Raw genomic sequence first — 19438 nt, 5'->3', positions numbered from 1 at the left:
CTGATTTCTTGTAACGAGATGATGACGTTTATACATGGTATTAGATGTCAACTTGTTCCCTGCTTTTATGAACTGTTCATGAACAAAAAGAGCAGTTAAATTTCTTTTAGAAGTAGGTAAGAAGATTTTACTTAATTTCTAGTATTTGCAGACTGCACGACTGTTTGCTTTTGCTATTAAAGGAAATAGGAAATTAATCAAAATCTCAATTTCAGTCCTCAGTTTTCTGTCTCCCACTGCTGGAATTATGCTCATTGGATACTTTAATTTTGAAGATTTCCAATTTCTTGGCAGCTGGAGGACTGTCAGTCACCTTCAACTGTATCAGAGCATGAGGAGGAAAATATCTTTCTAAAGGAAAAGGGAGAAGGTAGAGAAAGAAAAGGAGAGAGGGGACATTATCTGCAATCTCCCTGTATCTGAACCAAACCCATTTTGGGGAATGTTCCTATATTTGTTCTTAAAAGTAACAGTTGTTCAATACAGAACATCATATGGCTCACTCAACTTATGAGTACAAAGCTGGAAAATTGAAAAATGGAATCAGCAATTGTACAAGATTTTTTTTAATGAAACAGCAGTTCATTCAATGGACAAATAACTAGGCAATGATAAGTTTACAGAAAAAGCAGTAAAACATTCTTCATCACCAAAAAAATATAGATATAAAGTGAAAAAGTCAGTGCTTTAATAAGAAAAGTCACAACACAGTAAAGCTGCCACAAAATCTTTTCCTAATTACTGTTTCTCACTACAACTATGACACTTTGGTGGAAAGCTGATGTAAAGCAATTATTTCAAAGACCTTTCAAACTCCATAATGTCTTACATTTGGAGTAGTTTCTCCAATCAGATCTTAAAATGGGATGAAAAATAAAACCAGTTCCTGGCCCAGCACAAACACATTGGTAACAGAAAGCCCAGGGTTTGGTTTACCAGAACAGTTACATATTGTTTACAAGAGTCCTCTCTGTGCTCTAAGGGCAGTTTTCACTTCTAAGAAAATACATGAATTACAATAATGGGATAAAGATCAGTGTTTGTGCCTTGTTAGGCCAAATTAGCAATAAAATATTTGAAACTGTCTTCATGCCTGTCCTGCTGATCTGAACTATAACCAGCAATACTCAAGCAATCTTCTCAGTATGGTTACTAATTGTCCATCTGGGATGGAAAAAGAATTTAATTCCACATTCTTTGAACTTCTTACTGGGGTTTCAAAATCAGGATCTACAACAAGCAAAGAGCAATACATCATTACACTAAGACACAGTGGGGTTTCTTTGGGATATGTTTTTGCTGTTACTTTTGGTCTTTTTTTTTTTTTTTTTTTGTTTTTTTTTTTTTTTTTTTTTTTTTTTTTTTTTTTTTTTGGTTTTTTTTTCTTTTTTTTTTTGTTTATTTGTATCGATTGAGTTTTAAAAAGTGAACTGCATGACTTGAGATGGCCAAATACTAAGGGCTTTCATTAATACACAACCTTTTGTATTTAGGCCACATCAAAAACCTCTTCACACATGCTGGGACTGATGCTGAGCCAGCTCCCACAGCTGTGGAGCAGGAAGATGCTCACCCAGGCAGAGTCAGAACCAGCCTTGCAGAGCCCATCTCTTCTTTATTAGAAGCCTCCTTACTGTAGTGACTGATTTTAGAATTAAGACATAGTAGCTGGTTGAAAAAACCCCAGATTCTCCCTCCTCCCCAGTACACCTACACTAACCACAGCTCTGAAATAATATTTAAGAAAAGGAATAACACAAGAAATCCTCAGCATCCCATTTGAGTCATGGAATGTAGCCTGGGGCTGCTCTCAGGGAAGGCAAGTAAAACCACAAGATTTGTTATGTATTTAGGTAAAACAGGGGCTTCAGAGGCCACTAGAAAAATCAAGTTAGCAAAAGGGTTGGGTTGGTTTTTGGTTTTTTTTTTCTTTTAGTTAAATAGGTATAATTTGTATGAGAGCTCTAAAAATAATGAGTTAGGAAACAAATTAACCAAAAGTAGCAGGAAAATATCCTGAAAAGAAATAGCCAGAAAACTAGTCCTTACATGTCTGGTTCTTCTTTCCATAACACTGATTGATTTTCTGGCACATTCTAACATGACAGACTCTACAGTAGCATCAACAAAGGTTTTTCTTGCACTAGGAACAATGAACTCCCAACAAAACAGCTAAAATGAACAAATACTAAATAACCATTTGGTTTGAGATGACATTCACAATAGGATTTGAATGTTAGGTTCCAAATGATCCATAGTATTTGCAGTGTATGATCATCTTATCCATTCCTGCCCTATGCATACTTAAAATTGAAAAAAAAAAAAAAAAAAAAGCAAATTATGTAATTTTCCATTAAAAAAAATAAAATGCTACAGTGTCACAATACACACCCAAGATCCTGTTTAAAGTACAGCTGAAGCTGTGTAAAGCAACAAAAGTCAACAGAAGTGGTGACAGGATGGCACCACCAGGGAGGTGAGGAGTGAATTCCTCCTGAGCTTTATGTCAGGACTGGAGCATTTATTCACCACCAGAACAGACCTTACACCTCCCAAAACGTTCACATCACCCTAAAGAGGAGAACACTCAAGGAAAGGAATGTCAATGTAACAGAGATCTGAAGAGAACAAACTGACTGGATCTGCTCAGGCAGGGGCACGGTTTGAATTCCGGGCACAATCCCCACTAACAGGCTCCACTTCTGGGAAACCATAAAAAAAACCTGGAAAATCCTCTGGCTGGGGAAACCTCCTTGGTCTTGCTTAGATAACTGAAGGACAAAGGACCACAACTTGGTGCTGCTGAGGAAACCTCACGTCTCATGATACTATAACACCACAATGGTTAAAAAGCCACATTTATGTGAAATGTGTTTCATTATTAATGTTTTATTTATGAGGCGACACTTTCCCCACCTACTGAAAGCTTCCCAATACAATGAGTCAATAGGCAACATTTGTAAATCACTTGCATTCACTTACAGGAATCTCTGCAGACCTCTAGAGAAAAAAAAAAAAAAACAAAACATCAGTGGAAATGTGGAAGGGATGCTTGGAAAATTGTTATTTGTTCCAGAAAGATCTTGCTGACAAAATTCTGGATTAGAAAAGGGACAATGCAGAGTCTAATCAAGTTTAAACCCTCTTGTATTGGAAAATTTCAGCAAGCTGAATAAATGGCAGCAGGTAAACAGTGGTTTTGCACAAAGTTAAACTACAGAAAGTGTTAAAGAACTTGGGGGCTGAGCACTTTGGTTGTTAAAAAAAATAATCCCCAGGAGACAAACTCCAGGCCTGGGAAAAAATAAAGGAACCAAGATCTGCTTTTGAGAAGCATTCTAAAAGGATAAAATACTAGTAGAAAATGGAAGAACATAACTGGACATACTGTCTACAAGGCTTTGTCCCCTCCAGATATATAAATACTCCAGAGATTTAAAAAAAATATTTATGAAGCAATGTTTTATAGGCATTAGGATGTTGGCAGGGAAAAACATTGGCACAGCCCATGCCACTGTGACACCAGACTCACAGGAAACTTAGCATGGACATGCAACATTACCTTTTCTTTGTAAAATATAATATAGGGTGGATCCTTCAACAGAACAGTTTATTTACTAATTCCAGCAAAAGTCAACGCCATTGAAAGAAACCATACCTCCTAAAAGGTGTGTACAAGCATTATACAATGTTGTGGTTAAAACTGGGATTCAATTCCTGGGCAAAGTTCACCGTCCCATGGAGCTGCACATTTCATAATAAGAGTTTTAAATAGGTCACCGACTTACAAATCAAATGATTAAAGGTCAAACCAAACCAGCTTCTAACTGTAAAACTGTCTCTGGGAGGACTTTGCTTCCCAACTTGTGCAGCTTTTAAAAGCAGCACTGAGCGCTGGCTCCAAAGCCCTCGAGAGCCCTGCTCTGCCAGGGGAGCACAGCCAGGCAGCTCTGCTGCATTCCACAAGGCAGGCACTGCAGCAAGGCAAGGTCATGGCATGGCAGGGCAGCACTCAGCATTCCAAGACCAACTGCACCAGCTGATTTTCTCCTGCCAGGATAGGTAAGTACCCACCAAACTGATTTATTTCTCACTGCTCTGTATGAACCAAGCCATCACTCCTGACTGTATGGGCGCTCAGGGAACAGAACTCATGGCATCTTTTCATTCTCCCCAAGTTTGGGCAGGGATACCACAAGGTGTTAAATTTGTCAAATCAGACAGTTGAATAAGCCACTTACTTGAATAGGGAAACATCTGCATTCCTAATGGTGTGAACAAGTGTTAATTATTGCTTGCTATTTTAGGGCAAATACGCTGATGATATCACAAAGGAAATGCATACCTACAAATAGTTGAAGATATTCTCCAGTTACTGGCATGTGTCCAGAGCTGAATACAAAACTCTTTGGGAGAGGCCCAGTGCACTCAGCACTTCCCATAACTGAGTCAGAAATATTTTCAGCAAGGATTTAGTCTCATTATCAATAGTTTTTCATGCTTGAAAAAGAAGAATTATGCTGAAATATTCTGTGTTTCTGCTTGCTAACTTCCAGTAGTAGAAATTAAACTGGATGTTGCTGCAAGGACTGCCCAATGGGAAGGGAATTCTATTTGAGAAACTACTGTCAAGTTTGAACTCACATTATTCCCCTTTGTTAAGAGTTTCAAAACAGCACAGCGTTTCAGAAATGTGCCAACACACAAATCCATACCCATAAGCTACAACGTGCCTTTGGTTAGAAGTCCTTAATAACATAACATCAAACCATTTCTCTTTTATTTCTACTTTCACAAGAAGTTTAATTGCCATAGGAACTTTATCTGTTGATACCAGAACACAGCTCCTCATGCTAATTAGGGAGGAAAATTCACTTTGGCTGAGAGCAGCAAGCCTGCTCCCTATATTGTCAAAATTCCTCTGCAATTTAAACCAAATAATCAGTGTTCCTCTGCTCCTTCAAAGTCATACATTGAAGGAGGCAATTCATTAATGGATCAAACTTCCTGATAGCATAAAAGGCACAAAGAAGTCTTCTAACCCATTCCTGCTCTCTCAGAGCAGTTCAGAGTGGTGACAGAGGCAGCTCAACCATCAGCTATTTTTGGAGACTTCAGTCTAAGAAAGAAGGTTTAATAAAACTCTGAGAAATTTCCTTTGAGCCTTAAATCAGGGTTTGGAAAATGTCTTTCATACTACATCATTAGCTGCTTTTTGTTTAATGAATATATAGTAAGCTTGAACAGTCAAACCCAATGACTTTATTCCCTTACCTGGTGCCAAGAACAAACACCTGGGACCACACTAAACTCTGCTGCTTCCTTTCACATTGGAAACAAAAAGCCTCTTTTTGCCAGAAACTTCCACCAACAGAAATGGGTGTAAGATAAAATAGTTCTCATTCTAAATTTACCCAAATCCCAAGGAGAGCTCACTAACCCTCCTCCAATCTTTCTGAAGCAGCAGCATCTGTACTCATAGAAGTGTTCACAGGCTCACAAAAAAGTCTACACAAAAAACCAAAGAAGCTCAAATATACTTAAAGATAAATTAACTGAAAGTTCTGCTTAATTACTGGCATTTCTTTCTAAGAGTAAAAGACACTCTTTTTCCTGGGAGCTTAAAAAAAAAATCTTAAGTTTTACTGGAACACTGGAGAAATGTCATGTACTCTCCAAAGCCCAGCTGAAAACCCTGACCAGTCAGCTGAGCACAGCAGGGCTGTGGCTGGATCCACTGTGATACCAGGGAGGCTCACAGGTATAATTTTATTTCATCTATGCATACACCAATATTTTGTGATAGTCTCTTACTGTGATTAAAACCAGAAAATGTTTAAGAATTTCCATATTAAATTATGCCTATTTCCTGTTTAATTCAGCTGACAGCTCTTGTATTTCAACATAAATTGAATTAATCTGTCCTTGTTCTTTAAGACTGCTCTGAGAGGAAAACAAGATGTATCAAGAGAAATTAAGTCACGTGAACTTCTGAACCTGTAAATATGGTCTGATAGGGTGGGCATTTACTGGGTAAAAATACAAGTTCAGAAGAAAGCATCAGCATTTACTTCAAATGCTAATCAAATAAATTAGTAATAAAGTAAAATATAGGGATTTTTGTACTACAATAACAACTGGACTACAGAAAAGACATGTATATAATCCCATTGCCTCAAGTCCTGGGCTTCAGATTCTCCAATTTCAGGAAATTCTTTGTGGGATTTCAACAGAATTATGGGAACACCTCAGTGAAAACACTGCAGAATTCAAAGGGCTGAAAAAAACCCCACCAAAACACTTCCAATAAATACTAACAAAATGTGCTTGATATTCCTAGTCACTTAAGAGTAAATCATTCCTATCAGGCACTTATCCATGTAGACAAAAATCAGAGATTTCAGGAGATTCATTCACAAATCATTAACAGTTACATGTGTTTCAATTATGAGAAACAGAAATGAAATCAAGTGTCTGCCTGCCTCACAGACCCTATACTAGAAGAAGGCTTCAGAAGAACTCTTTAACGAATCTGTATTCAAAAATTCATTCTGCTATTAAAGGATAGGAAAACCAGCTTGACATAAGTTCCTGTTAAACTCTGATCAGGTAAACTCAACTGGATTATCTGGAAGACCATTGAGAGGGAGCTGCTCTGTGTAGATAAGATAATAGAGATTTAAAAAAGAGTAAGTAAGGATTATTTCAGAGGATCTAGCACCACATCTTTGATACTGTCTGTAAGACTACCCACTCCTTTCTCTGAACAACATTAACATTCCTGAGGCAAAAATACTTCACTTTTCCACATTTTCTACTAGTTTTGCACCTCAAGATGCATCTCCAAGATATGTATTTATCAGTCTTTTACACATAATAAGACAGAGAATACTAAAAAATTATAAAAAGGACATTGAAGTGTCTTGCTCAAAATAATAAAAAATCTGGACAAGAAAAAGCTGGAGGCCCTAATTTTCTCTCTGTGGTAAGTATCCAAACTGCACACAATATTGTGTAGACACCCAAGAAATCAGGCTCTGCCTCCCACCTTTCCCAGCTTCCCAGGGGTATCCTCACCAAAGAAAATGTTTTGCCTACTTTCACATCCCAAAATCTGTGACATTTGAGATATCCCCACGGGAAACGTCCCCCAGTGCAGTGAATATGTTTGTCATTACTTTATAAAGGGAGTGATGCTGTCAAACCAGAGCAGCTCTCTTCTTCTGCCATGACGTATTTAGACAGGAATAATAATATATCCATCATTATACCCATCAGGGTGGTTATCTACAGGGACAGATAATTTTGTTCTGTTGCCTACATAATTAAGGAACACTTCTGGCAGCAAAGAGATCCCAGCTCACATCTTTTCTTACTGAGACTCTATTACCTCATTACCATCTTGAAGATTTTGGTGTCAAAACCATTTTAAGGACTCCAAAGCCCCGTTCTGACCCTGCTGCAAGTTAAGGGATCACACTGAGCACCTCCTCCTTTGTACCACACTGCCAGGTTGTAAATCAGACCTCAAAACTGATCCCTGTTAAAAATAACCTCCCCAAAATAGAAGAGAGAAGGAGTAAGGGTTACCAGGGTTATTTTTAACCTGGGCTGGTTCAATGCTCTGGTTGACACTGGGACCCAGAGAGGTTTTCCTGGCCCGGTGTGGGTGGCACATCCCAGTGTGGAGCAGGGGGAAGGGGTGGCTGTGGGCACAGGGGATGCTGAGCTGCCTTTGAGGCTGAAGCCAGAGTGTGGTAAAGCTCAAGGACACCACTCAAAAACCATAATAAAACCATTCAGCAGCAGAGGTAGTGGGAGATTCAAAATAACTACAATGGAGCAGTGTAATAAAACTTAAACTGAAACCAAGAGACCTGCAGAGAACATCCACATCTCTTTTGAACATCCACAACCTAGACAGCCATAGGCTCTGGTATTTTGCCTTTCAATAGCTAATACTCTGATTCTACTACGTTCTAAATACCATTTTCTGAATTTAGCATGGTATTTTCAAGAGACATCTTCCTCAGCTGAAACCAGATAAATTTAAAAATAGGTAGCTGTAAATCCTGCTCAGCTATTTTGAATATTTCATTAAAACCAGAGAATTATAAATGGACTGTGACCCAAAGTAAATAGGTTTTATTTGGCAGCTTGGTTCAATTGGGTTGATCATGGAGTGTGAAATGTTGATAAAATGGGAACATTTCCTTCCCTCTTCTAAAAGGAAGAGCAAAAAGAAAGGGATGAGAAGAAGGCCACTGTTACTGGGGATGAAGAAAATATCCTAACCACTGTCTGGTATGCAGAACAGGAATAAAAATATCACTTTTATAACCCAGCTAACCCAACATCACCTGACATTTGAGACAGATATACAGCTAGTTTGAATTATTCTAACTACTTATGAGGTTGATTTTTGACACTGAAAACACACACACACAGTTGTGTCAAGCTAAGTGTATCAAAGGACAATAAATACCATTTAAAATTCTCAACTATAGATCTGATCTACTAGAAACTGCAGTATTTTAAAATACCAGCATGTTATGTGGACAGAATTCCTCCCAGTCAGTACTATGTTTTGCCTTTCTCCATATGCTACTACTTGTATTCAAAAATTTAATTTCTTAATACCAACTGTGCTGAATTAATAATCTCCAACATAGTAAATCTTCAGCTTTAAAGGGGATGTTTAACCTAGCATTACACTGTACCAACATTATTTTTAACTCAAGCTGTTGTTTTTTAGGTTTTTTTAATTCAAAACAATATGGTCTACACAAATGACACACACTTCCTGTAAGTCAAAAACTGCAAGGCAAACAGATGGAGACCCAGACTAAGAAAAGAATTAGAATATCAGAATACAAAAGTTGCTCTTTGAATCCTAATTTACATGTAGAGTCAGATACCAATATTTATCACACTGTAAAGCTCCTACATTCTTCCTGACTTTATTCTGCCTTTCACATTACACTGAACCTTGCTGTTAGGAGACCTGCATTCCAGCTCCACCTGTACCACTGGGAATTATAAACACAGATTTTGGCCTCTACTTTAAAATTCACTTCAACTGCTCCTTCGTGAAGATGATGATCTTGTGTAGCTAGAGAAGAAATCCCACAATCCTTGTGCTGGCCTCTATGTCAGTGCATTCTCTTCAGGAGAGCAACCCAAATTAATGTTTAGGAAAAGAAGAATGGGCATTTGAAGGGAAGCAGAACAGCCCTGTATTTAGGAGTACAGTCCTAAGTACTTGCAGCCCTCAAAGAATATCCCCCAGGGACATGAGGGGTCCTCCTCCCTACCTCATGTTCTCCCTAGAGCAGAGAAGAGCATCAAATACTGCACAGAGGAAAGTATGTGCTCAAGACAGCCAAAATGTGATTTCCCATGAAGAAAATGCAAGAGGCAGAAAGCAAGTTCTGCAGCTCAAACCAGACAGCTTTACACAGGGCTGACATTGCTTAAAAATCCCCTCTCTCCTTCCCAATCAATACTCTGTACAGGGAAAGGTTTATGAAATTCTTCCCCCAGTGTACTGGAGGAGGAAGCAGATGATGGACATCTCCTTAGATTTAAAGCATAACCAGCACAAGTTCTGCTTCCATAAAATTATTTTTTTCTTCAAAGTACTTTTAACTAATCTGTAACAAAATCAAAATTATTTTTACAGTGGTACTCCAGGACTGTGATTTCTGTCCCTATGCACTGAGAGCTGGCATCTAGGGACACTCTAGATCTTTACTTGATTTAAATAATGTAATTAAAATGCAGGTTCAGTTTTCCAGGTACCAAAGGACTACAACCTACATTCAGACAAACTCAGAAATAAGAGATATATTAATTTATATAATCACTGAGGGCAGAGAGAGCCAACAGTAGTCCTCCAACATCTGTGGCTAATGCATCTCCAGTTTAAAACCTCAACCCTACAAACATTTACATATGAAATAGTTAATCATGCCAATGAAGTAAGCCACCAGTCAAAGTTATGCACACACCTAAACCTCTGTAGACTCAGGGCTTAAAAATTTAAGACAATACCTTTGCTCAGAGAAGAAAAACTAGTTTTATTGGAGCACTGTTATTCCTGAAGTTGTGTGTCATTCAACACCTCAAATACTCTTCACTGAACCTGGAATTATTTATAGACCTTGTAAGTCACACAATTACACCCTGCTTTCAGTGGAAAAAAGGGAAAAATTAAAAGAAATCACTGCACTCCAACTGAATGGAAGGAAAAAAGACCTCTGAGACAGAAGATACAAGGAAAATCCAGCATTTCAGTACGAGGTAGGTCACAGAAACTTGCTGCAGCATTGTTACAGATCACAACCTGAACTAGCACAAACAATGGCAGGAGAGCTGTGGGCACACAGCCAGTGCAGAAGCACAGAGGGTGGAGCAAGGAACCACTGTCTTCTCCCTGAAATATTCTCCTGTAACTACCTTCAAAGCATGAATTTTTCTGTGCCCCCAGCAGGAGAGCTCATCCATTAAAGGACTGAGTATTTCTGTGAATAACACCGACAAACGTCTAAATTACAGAGGTGTGAAGTTAAAAATCTCAAAATCTCAAATTTAAGGTGCTTTAAGACAAAATGACAACGACTACATTTTATGTGCTCGAGGGAATCATACATCCCCTTCCACCAACCTGTCTATGCCTGTTACATTGAAAATGATTGGAAGATTACAGTGCAGTATCTCCAATTAACTGCTAAAGTCAGCTGACTTCTGCCTTGTACACAAAGCATGTGGGTTTGTTTGGTTGGTTATTTTTCTTTTGATAAAGACTGATCAAAGCAGAGAAATTCCTAGAAGCAGCAACATTTGGAAAAGGTAACTGTTGTTGGGTCTCACAGACCAGCTTGTTCAATAATGTTTACATATCAAGAATTACAAAATGAATTACGAATTGCTGTGGTGCAAACTATCCCACATCTTACTGCTATTTGCACTTGCACTTTAATTTCCAGCATTTGGGACTGCTGGACACAAAATTTTGGTGTAAATAGATCATTATTTTTGATATATCATCATAATTCCTCCCCTCAGCTCCCTGAAACAGTGCACGGAGAGAGAAATACAAGTTTTGAAACACTCCTGCACTACTGCAAGTAAAAGGTACTTCATGGCAATTAACAAAAATATCTTCTCAGTGTTTAAGTGTTCAGTGTTTGCAAACTGTATTTTCATGGGCTTCTGCTACAAGTCTGGTTCAGATACAGGACAAATTAATCACCGTGAGTGGGCACAAAGTTGTATCATCAACTAAATAATTATCCTTTCTGCATTTATTCTGGGATTGCTGGCACCTCGAATGATTAACCAGGACTGGGAGGGGCTGGGACAAGACGTGTGTGTGGAGCCTCTGCAGAGCCAGGCTGACACAGTCTGAATCAGTAAGAAAACTCCACTGCTCTTCCAGAAGAGAGAAATCAGCACCATTAAACACCAGCTAATAATCATCAAGAGAGTGCTGTGTGTATCTCCACTCTTTTTGGGCAGGACAATTCCCAAATATCCAAACTTTACACCCAGCACTGTCCATCTTGACTCTGTGGCTAAATATTTCACCAGAGCACAAAAAGCAGGCAAGAGTCTCCATGTTCCTGAAGGATCAGCTGGAATATTCTGGCTGTGTTGCTGTAAATTCGATTAGCACTCATCAAAGGCACCTACTGCAATAATTCCCAGAGAGCAGCTCACTGTTCTGGGGAAATATTTACTACAGGGCAGTGAAATACAATCATTTGCAAGAAGGCATGGCTGCCTGTGAATTACTCACCGGAGGGAAATCGAAGTCTATCTGGTTTGCTAAATTTAAGATGTAGTCGATTCGAAACTGGTTCTCTGGATTGGCTAGTTCCACTGGAGGTGCCAAATTGCCCATTGCTGTCACTATTGTCTGCAAAGAAACACAAGTAAAATATTGCAGAGAGTGTCTAAATAGCCACCTGGAATAGTTAAAAAACAATAGCTTGTAAGTTTACCTCTATAGCTTCTTTAATATTGTTTTTAATATCCTGGATTTTCATTTTCTTCTCCCTGTGATAAAAAAGACACACCATTAAATTTATAAGCCACAAAACCAGAATACCTTTTTAAAACACAGCATGAACTTGAAAAATATTCTATTAAAGCTGTATTGCCTAAAGTGCTTTCAGTCACTGAAGACTTTTGTAGATAGACTCATTTAAATATCTCAAAACTTTTCTAGTTAAGCAGTAAGATCTATTTGCATCTATTTTAAGCAGTAACATCTATTTGCATCCAAAAATCAGTGTCTAATTATGCTTTAATAAAAACTTACTACAGCCTTAGACTGGGACTAAGACATTCTGCAGAATCAAACAGATTTTGATTCATTTGAATGCAAAATACTAAACATACGTGAAAGTTCTTTAGGAAAGTATACACTGGAAACAAACAGAAAGGAAAAAAAGGTGAGTTACTAAAAGTAGAAACAAATTAAAGGAGACCAAAAGACCTGAAAGCACAAAAAAATTAAATCACAAAAACGATGCCTTAGCAGAAGAAACCACAGCAGAGCACTCAACCTGACACAAGACATTCGAGGAGTCTGGATGTGAAACATAACAGTGAAGGGTTAATCCAAGTATAGAAAATTATCCTTGGCTAGAAGCAGAGAAGGAGGCCAGAAAACCACTTGGAATGAGCACTATCATTTGGGATTAACTGCAGGCACATTAACCAGCCCAGCAGGCTGGAGCAGGACAGTGCAAACCATCCCCTCTGCTCCCCTGCTCTGCGTTTTGTGTCAAATCTGACAACAGCGAATTTCAATGCTAAATAGTGCAATCAAACGAAAAGCATGATCAAACATTGGGTATAACCAGGAATTAGCACCCTAAAAGTACTACTAGCACCGACCTGTAAACTGTAACTTAATTACAAAGCACTATGATAAATTTTTTCACATTATTAATTTCTTGCTGTAACAGCATAAAATCACTACTTTGAGGGAAACCAAGTTAGCCATATAATTACTAAAAAAAGCCAGCTGAACTGTCTAAGTGACCTTTTAATCTTCATTGAACTGCTTTTACAGGACTCTTTGATTATGGAATATTTATATCAACACTCAATTTTTTTTTTTCATTTTGAAAACTAACATTTTCCACCACAGTGTCCCAGAGACTATGAAGTATCAACAGCATTTCCTTTTTTTACCCTTTTAAAGATAGTAACTCAGTTTCAGCTTACAGACCCCAGCCTGAAAACCTCATTTTATGGAGTTAATTCAGTAAGCATATTGCAAAAGCTTTTTATCACTTTTTCCTTTCTATAATTACTCACAGCCAAAAACCAAAATGAAACTGAAAGCATATTCACCAATCAAGAATGCAGAAGAACAGCAGGAAAAAAAAAAAAAAAAGACTACTTCAATAACAAGGCAGACACAGACATCCAGGAGAGGTGGAAATTTTGGCTAACAAATTAAAAACTAATGCAACTTTTGTAAAATACAGTGTCAAGGAAAACACCACCATGCCAAGGATCTGTTGCATGGGGAATGGCTCTGAATCAGCAGCACAGCCCCAATAAACAGAAATGTGATTATCCCAAAACATCAGCTCCTCACTGACCCAGGTCCTCAGAAGTTTGGGGCAGGGACAGGAAGGTCAGTGAAGCGTGATGCAGAGAGAGAATTGAATGATCAATAATCAGATGAAAATTCAATGTATTCCTAGACTTCTTTACCTACCTACAGACCATCTTATTCCTGAAAATTACCAGGTTTTTGCTACAGAGATTTGGCACTGCTGATGAGAACAAGGCAGTGAGCCAAGAAAGGCCAAACAAAATTAAGGAAAATAAAATTGACAAGGTAAGAGAGAAAAAACTAAGGGCTTTTCACCCTCTTCCTAACTTCTTCTACATCCCCAGGTCTTGACAAACTCTCCATTCCACAACCAAGATGCAGGGTGCACAAAATATTCTGGTTTTCCGCAGTGCACACGTGGTTGCAAAGCCACCATCCACTTTCAGTTTTTAAAAATCACATTTAATTATTAAAAAAATGTAAATAATGGTATGAAAGCACGAAGTGTTTATCAATGACAGTGTAAGCAGTTTGTCTGGCTTTTATTCTGCCTCCAAATTTCAGCAGGATCTTGAACTGAATTAACATGGATCCAGATTTTGCCCTGTTTAGATCAAAAGGGCAACTGATATGACGAAAGCCAAGCAAGAAACCAGTATGTTTAAGGAATTAGCACTCATTTTTCTTTGGTTTGGAATATCACTAGAAAAAAAAAGAAGTTTAGGGAGTTTGCATTGTTTATAAGCAAACTCTGGTTATTCCCTCTTCCCTGGAGCACTTGCTGTTAATTGTCTCAAAGCATCAATGAGGTGCACATTGACCCGACTCTTCCATGCCATACTATAAACCTCATTATTTTAATTAAAGATTTCAGTCAAACTTCCACATTTACACCTCCTGGCTGATCCTCTCACTGCTAAGTGATAATGAATACGGAGAAACGTTAACCTGCAGCAATTAACAAAGTGCCTGATAACCATCATCATCTTTACAACAAGGATACTCATAGTTCCTATTTCTGGTGTTGTTGCCATGGCCCTATAGCCTGCCCAGTAAACAAGGAATCCCATTACACAGCAGTGAATGTACCACTGGGTTTTGTGTTTTGTAATGTTTACTAGACATAAACTTTCCATGACAATGATACACTTTATTCTTCTGGAACTCAGCATGTTCATCAATCACCCATCCAACAGCAGCTTACAAACAGCTCTAACTTTTCACAAAAAAACCCAAAAAAGCCCCAAAAAGGTGACAGTCATTTTACTCAGGGACTAATGAGGTGAAGCACACAAAACCAACATCCCATTGCTCTGCCAAATTGTCCTTTTTTTTTAGAAACCCAGCCAGGTTGCACCTCAAATTTCCAGAAGTACTCAAACTTTTATTTTCCACAACCACAAAGACTAAATATTCAACTTAGATTCTTTCCTTTTTAATTTCTTATTCCCAGGTGCTGGCACAAAACCACAGAAGAATTAAAAAAAAAAAAAAAAGCTGGGCTGCCAAAATGTTTTCCTCTGGAACATCCTGAGTAGTTTGGGAATGGCACCAAAGCTCTCCTGGCCAAGGAATGACTGATGTCTCTGCAGGCCTGTTCTGTATCTTTAGATGTCATGGGTTAATAAGGTCATATTTTTAATCTTGTTTAAAACTTTTGCTTAGGCTGTGCAAGGTAGGCCAAACAAAGCATTAAACTCTATTAGTTGAGGATTAGAAGAAAAATCTCAAATCCTGCTGTTTTCAATATTTAAATGGGCCAAAGAAAAGCTGCACATAGCTTTCAGGAAAACTAATAAAGTCTATTTTAGGTACTATAAAAAAAGATGACATTTTAATTTAAGTAACATTAAATGAGAATGACATCAAAGGTCAGAAAAATCAAATATTCCTTGAAAACCAACCTAATCAGTATTTAGTAAAGAACTTCTCCACCTGTGGTTGAGCTTTACTATCAAAAAGAGAACATTTTTACTCAGACTTTATCAAATCTTACACAAAGAACACATTAACAGATCATCAGAAAGCAAACTAATTTAATTTTAATGTTCATTTCTCGTTTACTTTACAGATAATACAAATGACCATTACTTGGAAAAAACACTTAAAGTTTAAAAAGAACATTGCAGAGCATAAAGATTCAGTTCACCCCGAAACCTTCTGCATCTCCCAGGTGGAAAAGTAATTTTTAAAAGGGGTGCTGAAATTAATTCTCACAACAAAACACGTTAAAAAAATTAGGGGGGGACACGGATGGATGGACAGGGATGATGGGACAGCTTTATGCCATTAATCTAATTCCTAAAAGCAAAGGAGTTTGAATTTTTTGGTCAGTGCAGACACGTTAGGAAACCTTGGAGAGCTCTTCAGACTGGAGAATATATAGACTATTTTAATAGGGCATATTAAAACGTAGTCAGAGTGCTAATACAGAGCCTTTGTCTCCTTTACAAGGCTGTAAACAGCCAGCCTCTATCACCTTCAGGGACTGGTGTAAGGCATAAATTACCTTCATTTCTGAAGCAGTCAAACTTCGCTGACTCTTGAACCTGCTGACATAACAACTGCAGCAGGGCAAGGCTTCCCTTCCCCAGGCAAAGCACTGCACTTAATGAGTCAATTTGCAAGTGGAAGAGCCAGAAAGAAAAATCTTACAAAGCAATTCATTTGCCTCTGACTTTTTATGGTAGAAAATGACATTGCTGTGTTCCACACAGGTTCATCTCCCTGCTTTTTCAGGTATTGCCAACAAATGTGAATGCCCAGGGAAGCAGCCACGGGCTGTCCCCTTCTGCTCCCCTTCAGAAACCCATCAATTACACACTGACAGCCAAAGAAAACTTAATAGATCCATTTTGTTTTAAAACACAACTCAGTTCTTTGACAGGCAGTCATGCACTTCACAGCACGTGGGATTTAAATATGCCTATTCATCTAAATGAAGTGTCTTTGATGCAGTGAAACATGCTGATGGATTTAATAAATATTCCATAAAATCTACATTAAAATTTATTTACTGAACCTTATGGAAACTAAGAGCACTACCTGCCAATCTACCTCATAGAAACAGAGCTGTGCAGTCAAGATCTTCAGACACAAGACCATGAGCAAGGAAATTCAATTAAAGTTCTGCTACCAATCCACATGACAAAAATCGTGCAGCACTTTACAATTCAACTAAAAGATAAATTTGTTTCAGCCTGGGTTATTTCTAACAGAACATGGCAATTACCTCAAAATGTAACAGCTAGAACAGCAAAGAGGGCAGAGGCCAAGTTAGAGGCACTTGAAAATGGGGAAAGACAGTTGCCTAGAGTATTCGGAGTGAAGCTGAAATAATTCATCTCAAACCTGTGACAAAGGACCAGTTTTACAGACAAAACTACTAAAATGCAATAGCAAAACCCACTAGGTATCTTCTGCAAACTCAACACCATTTACATCACACTGCTCAGCGTTCTGCCAACTTCAAAGAGATTTTTCTGGTTTGTTCTGACAAACCCTTGCAGTGCCATGGGGCAGGAGCTGCAGCTGCACAGCAGTAACTGCACAGGAAATAGGATTTACCTGGGTGCTCACCTGCAGTGGAGCTCAAAGAGATTTTCTAACCATGTTAATACTTTGTTCTTGGTCAGCACGTGGTAAAATGAAACGGTACCCAAAGCACAGGAAGCTGACACAATGCACCCTAAAAAGCACTTTACAGTCAGTGTGTGCAGCTAACTCTGACCACACAGGGATTGAGCATCTCCCTGGAAGTATGAGACCCCTCCTGCTGAGCAGTTTCCCCTCTCTACCACTATGCTGTTCCTCCTACACCACCTTTTCTCCACCCTAACACCTACTTCACTTTGAAAATTCTTTGGTTTACTTCTCAAAAATTCCAGGTATCAACACACTGTACCATTCAGCTACCAAAGATCTTTCAATATTAGAAAAAGAACAGCTATGACAATAAACTATTTGCTTTCTCTGTAAATAATTAACACCTTTTGGAAAAAAAGAAAAACCCAATAGGATGAATAATTTTGTCATTATATACTTTGAATTAAAGACACAGTTAAAAATTGATTATGTTGATCTAACTGTGACCTAAATTATTTGGGAGAACTTAGCTCAATTATCCCCTGAAGCATAATCACTTTCTCACACAATATGTGATGCAATGTATGGAGCAGACAATACAAAAAGGGCTTCTACAAGTTCTCTTTTAAAGATTGTGAAAAGCAGTGCAAATTGCTTTACCACTGCTTGTTTTAATACATTGCAATATTTTTCTCCATGAGTAACATGCACATCTTACTATGTAGCCATAAACACATGAACATATGATAAGAAATACAAGCACAAAGAGATACCTTCTGTTAATGCAATGACAGAATCATTCTCCAAGTCAGAAGTCAAGAAACACAAATTACTGAAGTGTTGATTAAAAAAACCACATCACAGCTCTGTGAAAGCAGAAATTGTGTTATTTTTGATCATTATTTATGTTGCAGTGTTAGAGGCTGAGATGTGACTTGTTTCTTACCTCTGGGAATGGTACCACAATGAAATTATACCAAACCCTGAAAAAGGCATCCCTGAACATAAACCTAATAAACTCCATTTTTAGGTTTGCTTTATCTCTGCTCCCTGTGATACCCAAAGTGCAAAGGTTAAAGGGTAACTTTATTCTGCCTCTATGGATATTCTGATGCAAAGACTGGTTGTGGGCAGACTTTGCTCCTGATGAAGTTCCAGGACTCTGGCACAGGCACGTGGCACCCTGGTCATACCACCTGCCCAGGTGGATGTGGCACAGAGATGCTATTCTGGCTCTAAGCCACCTTGAGGCTCCCCTTCAGCTTTACAAATTCCTACATAAAACCAGTTTAACTGGTTTACAGTCCCTTTATACCTGTTAGTGGCACAAAGAGACCATCACAGACACAATATTAAGAAGCATAATTCTGCTTATCCTGCTCCATTTACCTCAACTAATTAACTAGCAATAGTTTAGGTAAGGGATGAAAATAGAGTTGTTCACAAAGAGCTCTGTGATGTACGAGCTTGACAAAGGCCCTTCAGTTCCTGCTGTGCAATTAAACACCTCTGTAAATTGCAAACTCTGCCTGTAGCTCCCCAGGCATTCAGAGGGGAACACACTGGTGTCATTTTCTTGCTCTTAGTACAGGTAATTAAAGCATATTGCAATAAAAGGTGCCCTCAGAAGTCTAGCATTCTCTCTAGACACTTGATACAATAATTAACAAGGCTGGAGAGTCTTCAGAGGACACTGTGGTTCCTTTCTGGTCCGGAAGGACACCTCAGAACCGGCAGGAACAGGAGGACTCAAGGCAAATTGCTGAATCATCTTGCCTTGTACAATCCACTACTTTGAGACAATCAAACTGCTGTCAGGAAGCAGAGACTTTTTAATTATTTATTTAACTATTGTGAATGTAGCCATTATTAACGCAGAATAAAGGAAATGTCCATTGCACATCACTTTTTTTTTTTTTTAAACACTTCTGCCCAGCTGTGCAGCAGCACTGAAATACAGCACATGACACCTCTCAGGATGTCCCCTCTGCTGTTCCAGGCTGTGTTTGTACAGCCACCACTCAGAGCAGAACCAGCCTCTGGGTTCTCCTCCATCTCTGCATGCCCAGAAAAAATACTGTTGTGGGAGTATAGGATGCCCAGGCACTGCATACCCATGGATGAACAGCACCTGTGTCAAATCTGGGCTGTTTGCTGTGCTAAATGTTAAATCTGTGCCATTTTCATCACCTCATCCTTTGCTTTCAAACACAGGCAGGTAACAGCAGCCTCGTGGGGGGTTCCTGTTCTCACCTTAGTTCTCACTTTCAAAGC

The 19438-nt window shown here is 38.5% G+C and overlaps 1 protein-coding gene across 2 annotated transcripts in view; it reads right to left on the bottom strand.

Moving 5' to 3' along the window:
• The window catches only part of GNAS (GNAS complex locus), a 127553-nt gene that overhangs the window by 33839 nt on the left and 74276 nt on the right, over positions 1–19438 (bottom strand). For both annotated transcript variants that reach the window (XM_041417936.1, XM_041417937.1), the window contains exons 3-4: positions 12006–12060; positions 11801–11920 (exon numbers count right to left, since the gene is read on the bottom strand). In XM_041417936.1, coding sequence (XP_041273870.1) covers positions 11801–11920; positions 12006–12060 — 175 coding nt within the window. The remainder of the gene's footprint in view (positions 1–11800; positions 11921–12005; positions 12061–19438) is intronic.

The sequence above is a fragment of the Onychostruthus taczanowskii genome, unplaced genomic scaffold (assembly GCF_017590055.1).
Source record: "Onychostruthus taczanowskii isolate IOZ18803 unplaced genomic scaffold, ASM1759005v1 scaffold57, whole genome shotgun sequence".
In the NCBI taxonomy this organism is placed as follows: domain Eukaryota; kingdom Metazoa; phylum Chordata; class Aves; order Passeriformes; family Passeridae; genus Onychostruthus; species Onychostruthus taczanowskii.
The sequence above is the reverse complement of the archived record's forward strand: the minus strand, read 5'-3'. Positions and strand labels throughout refer to the sequence as shown.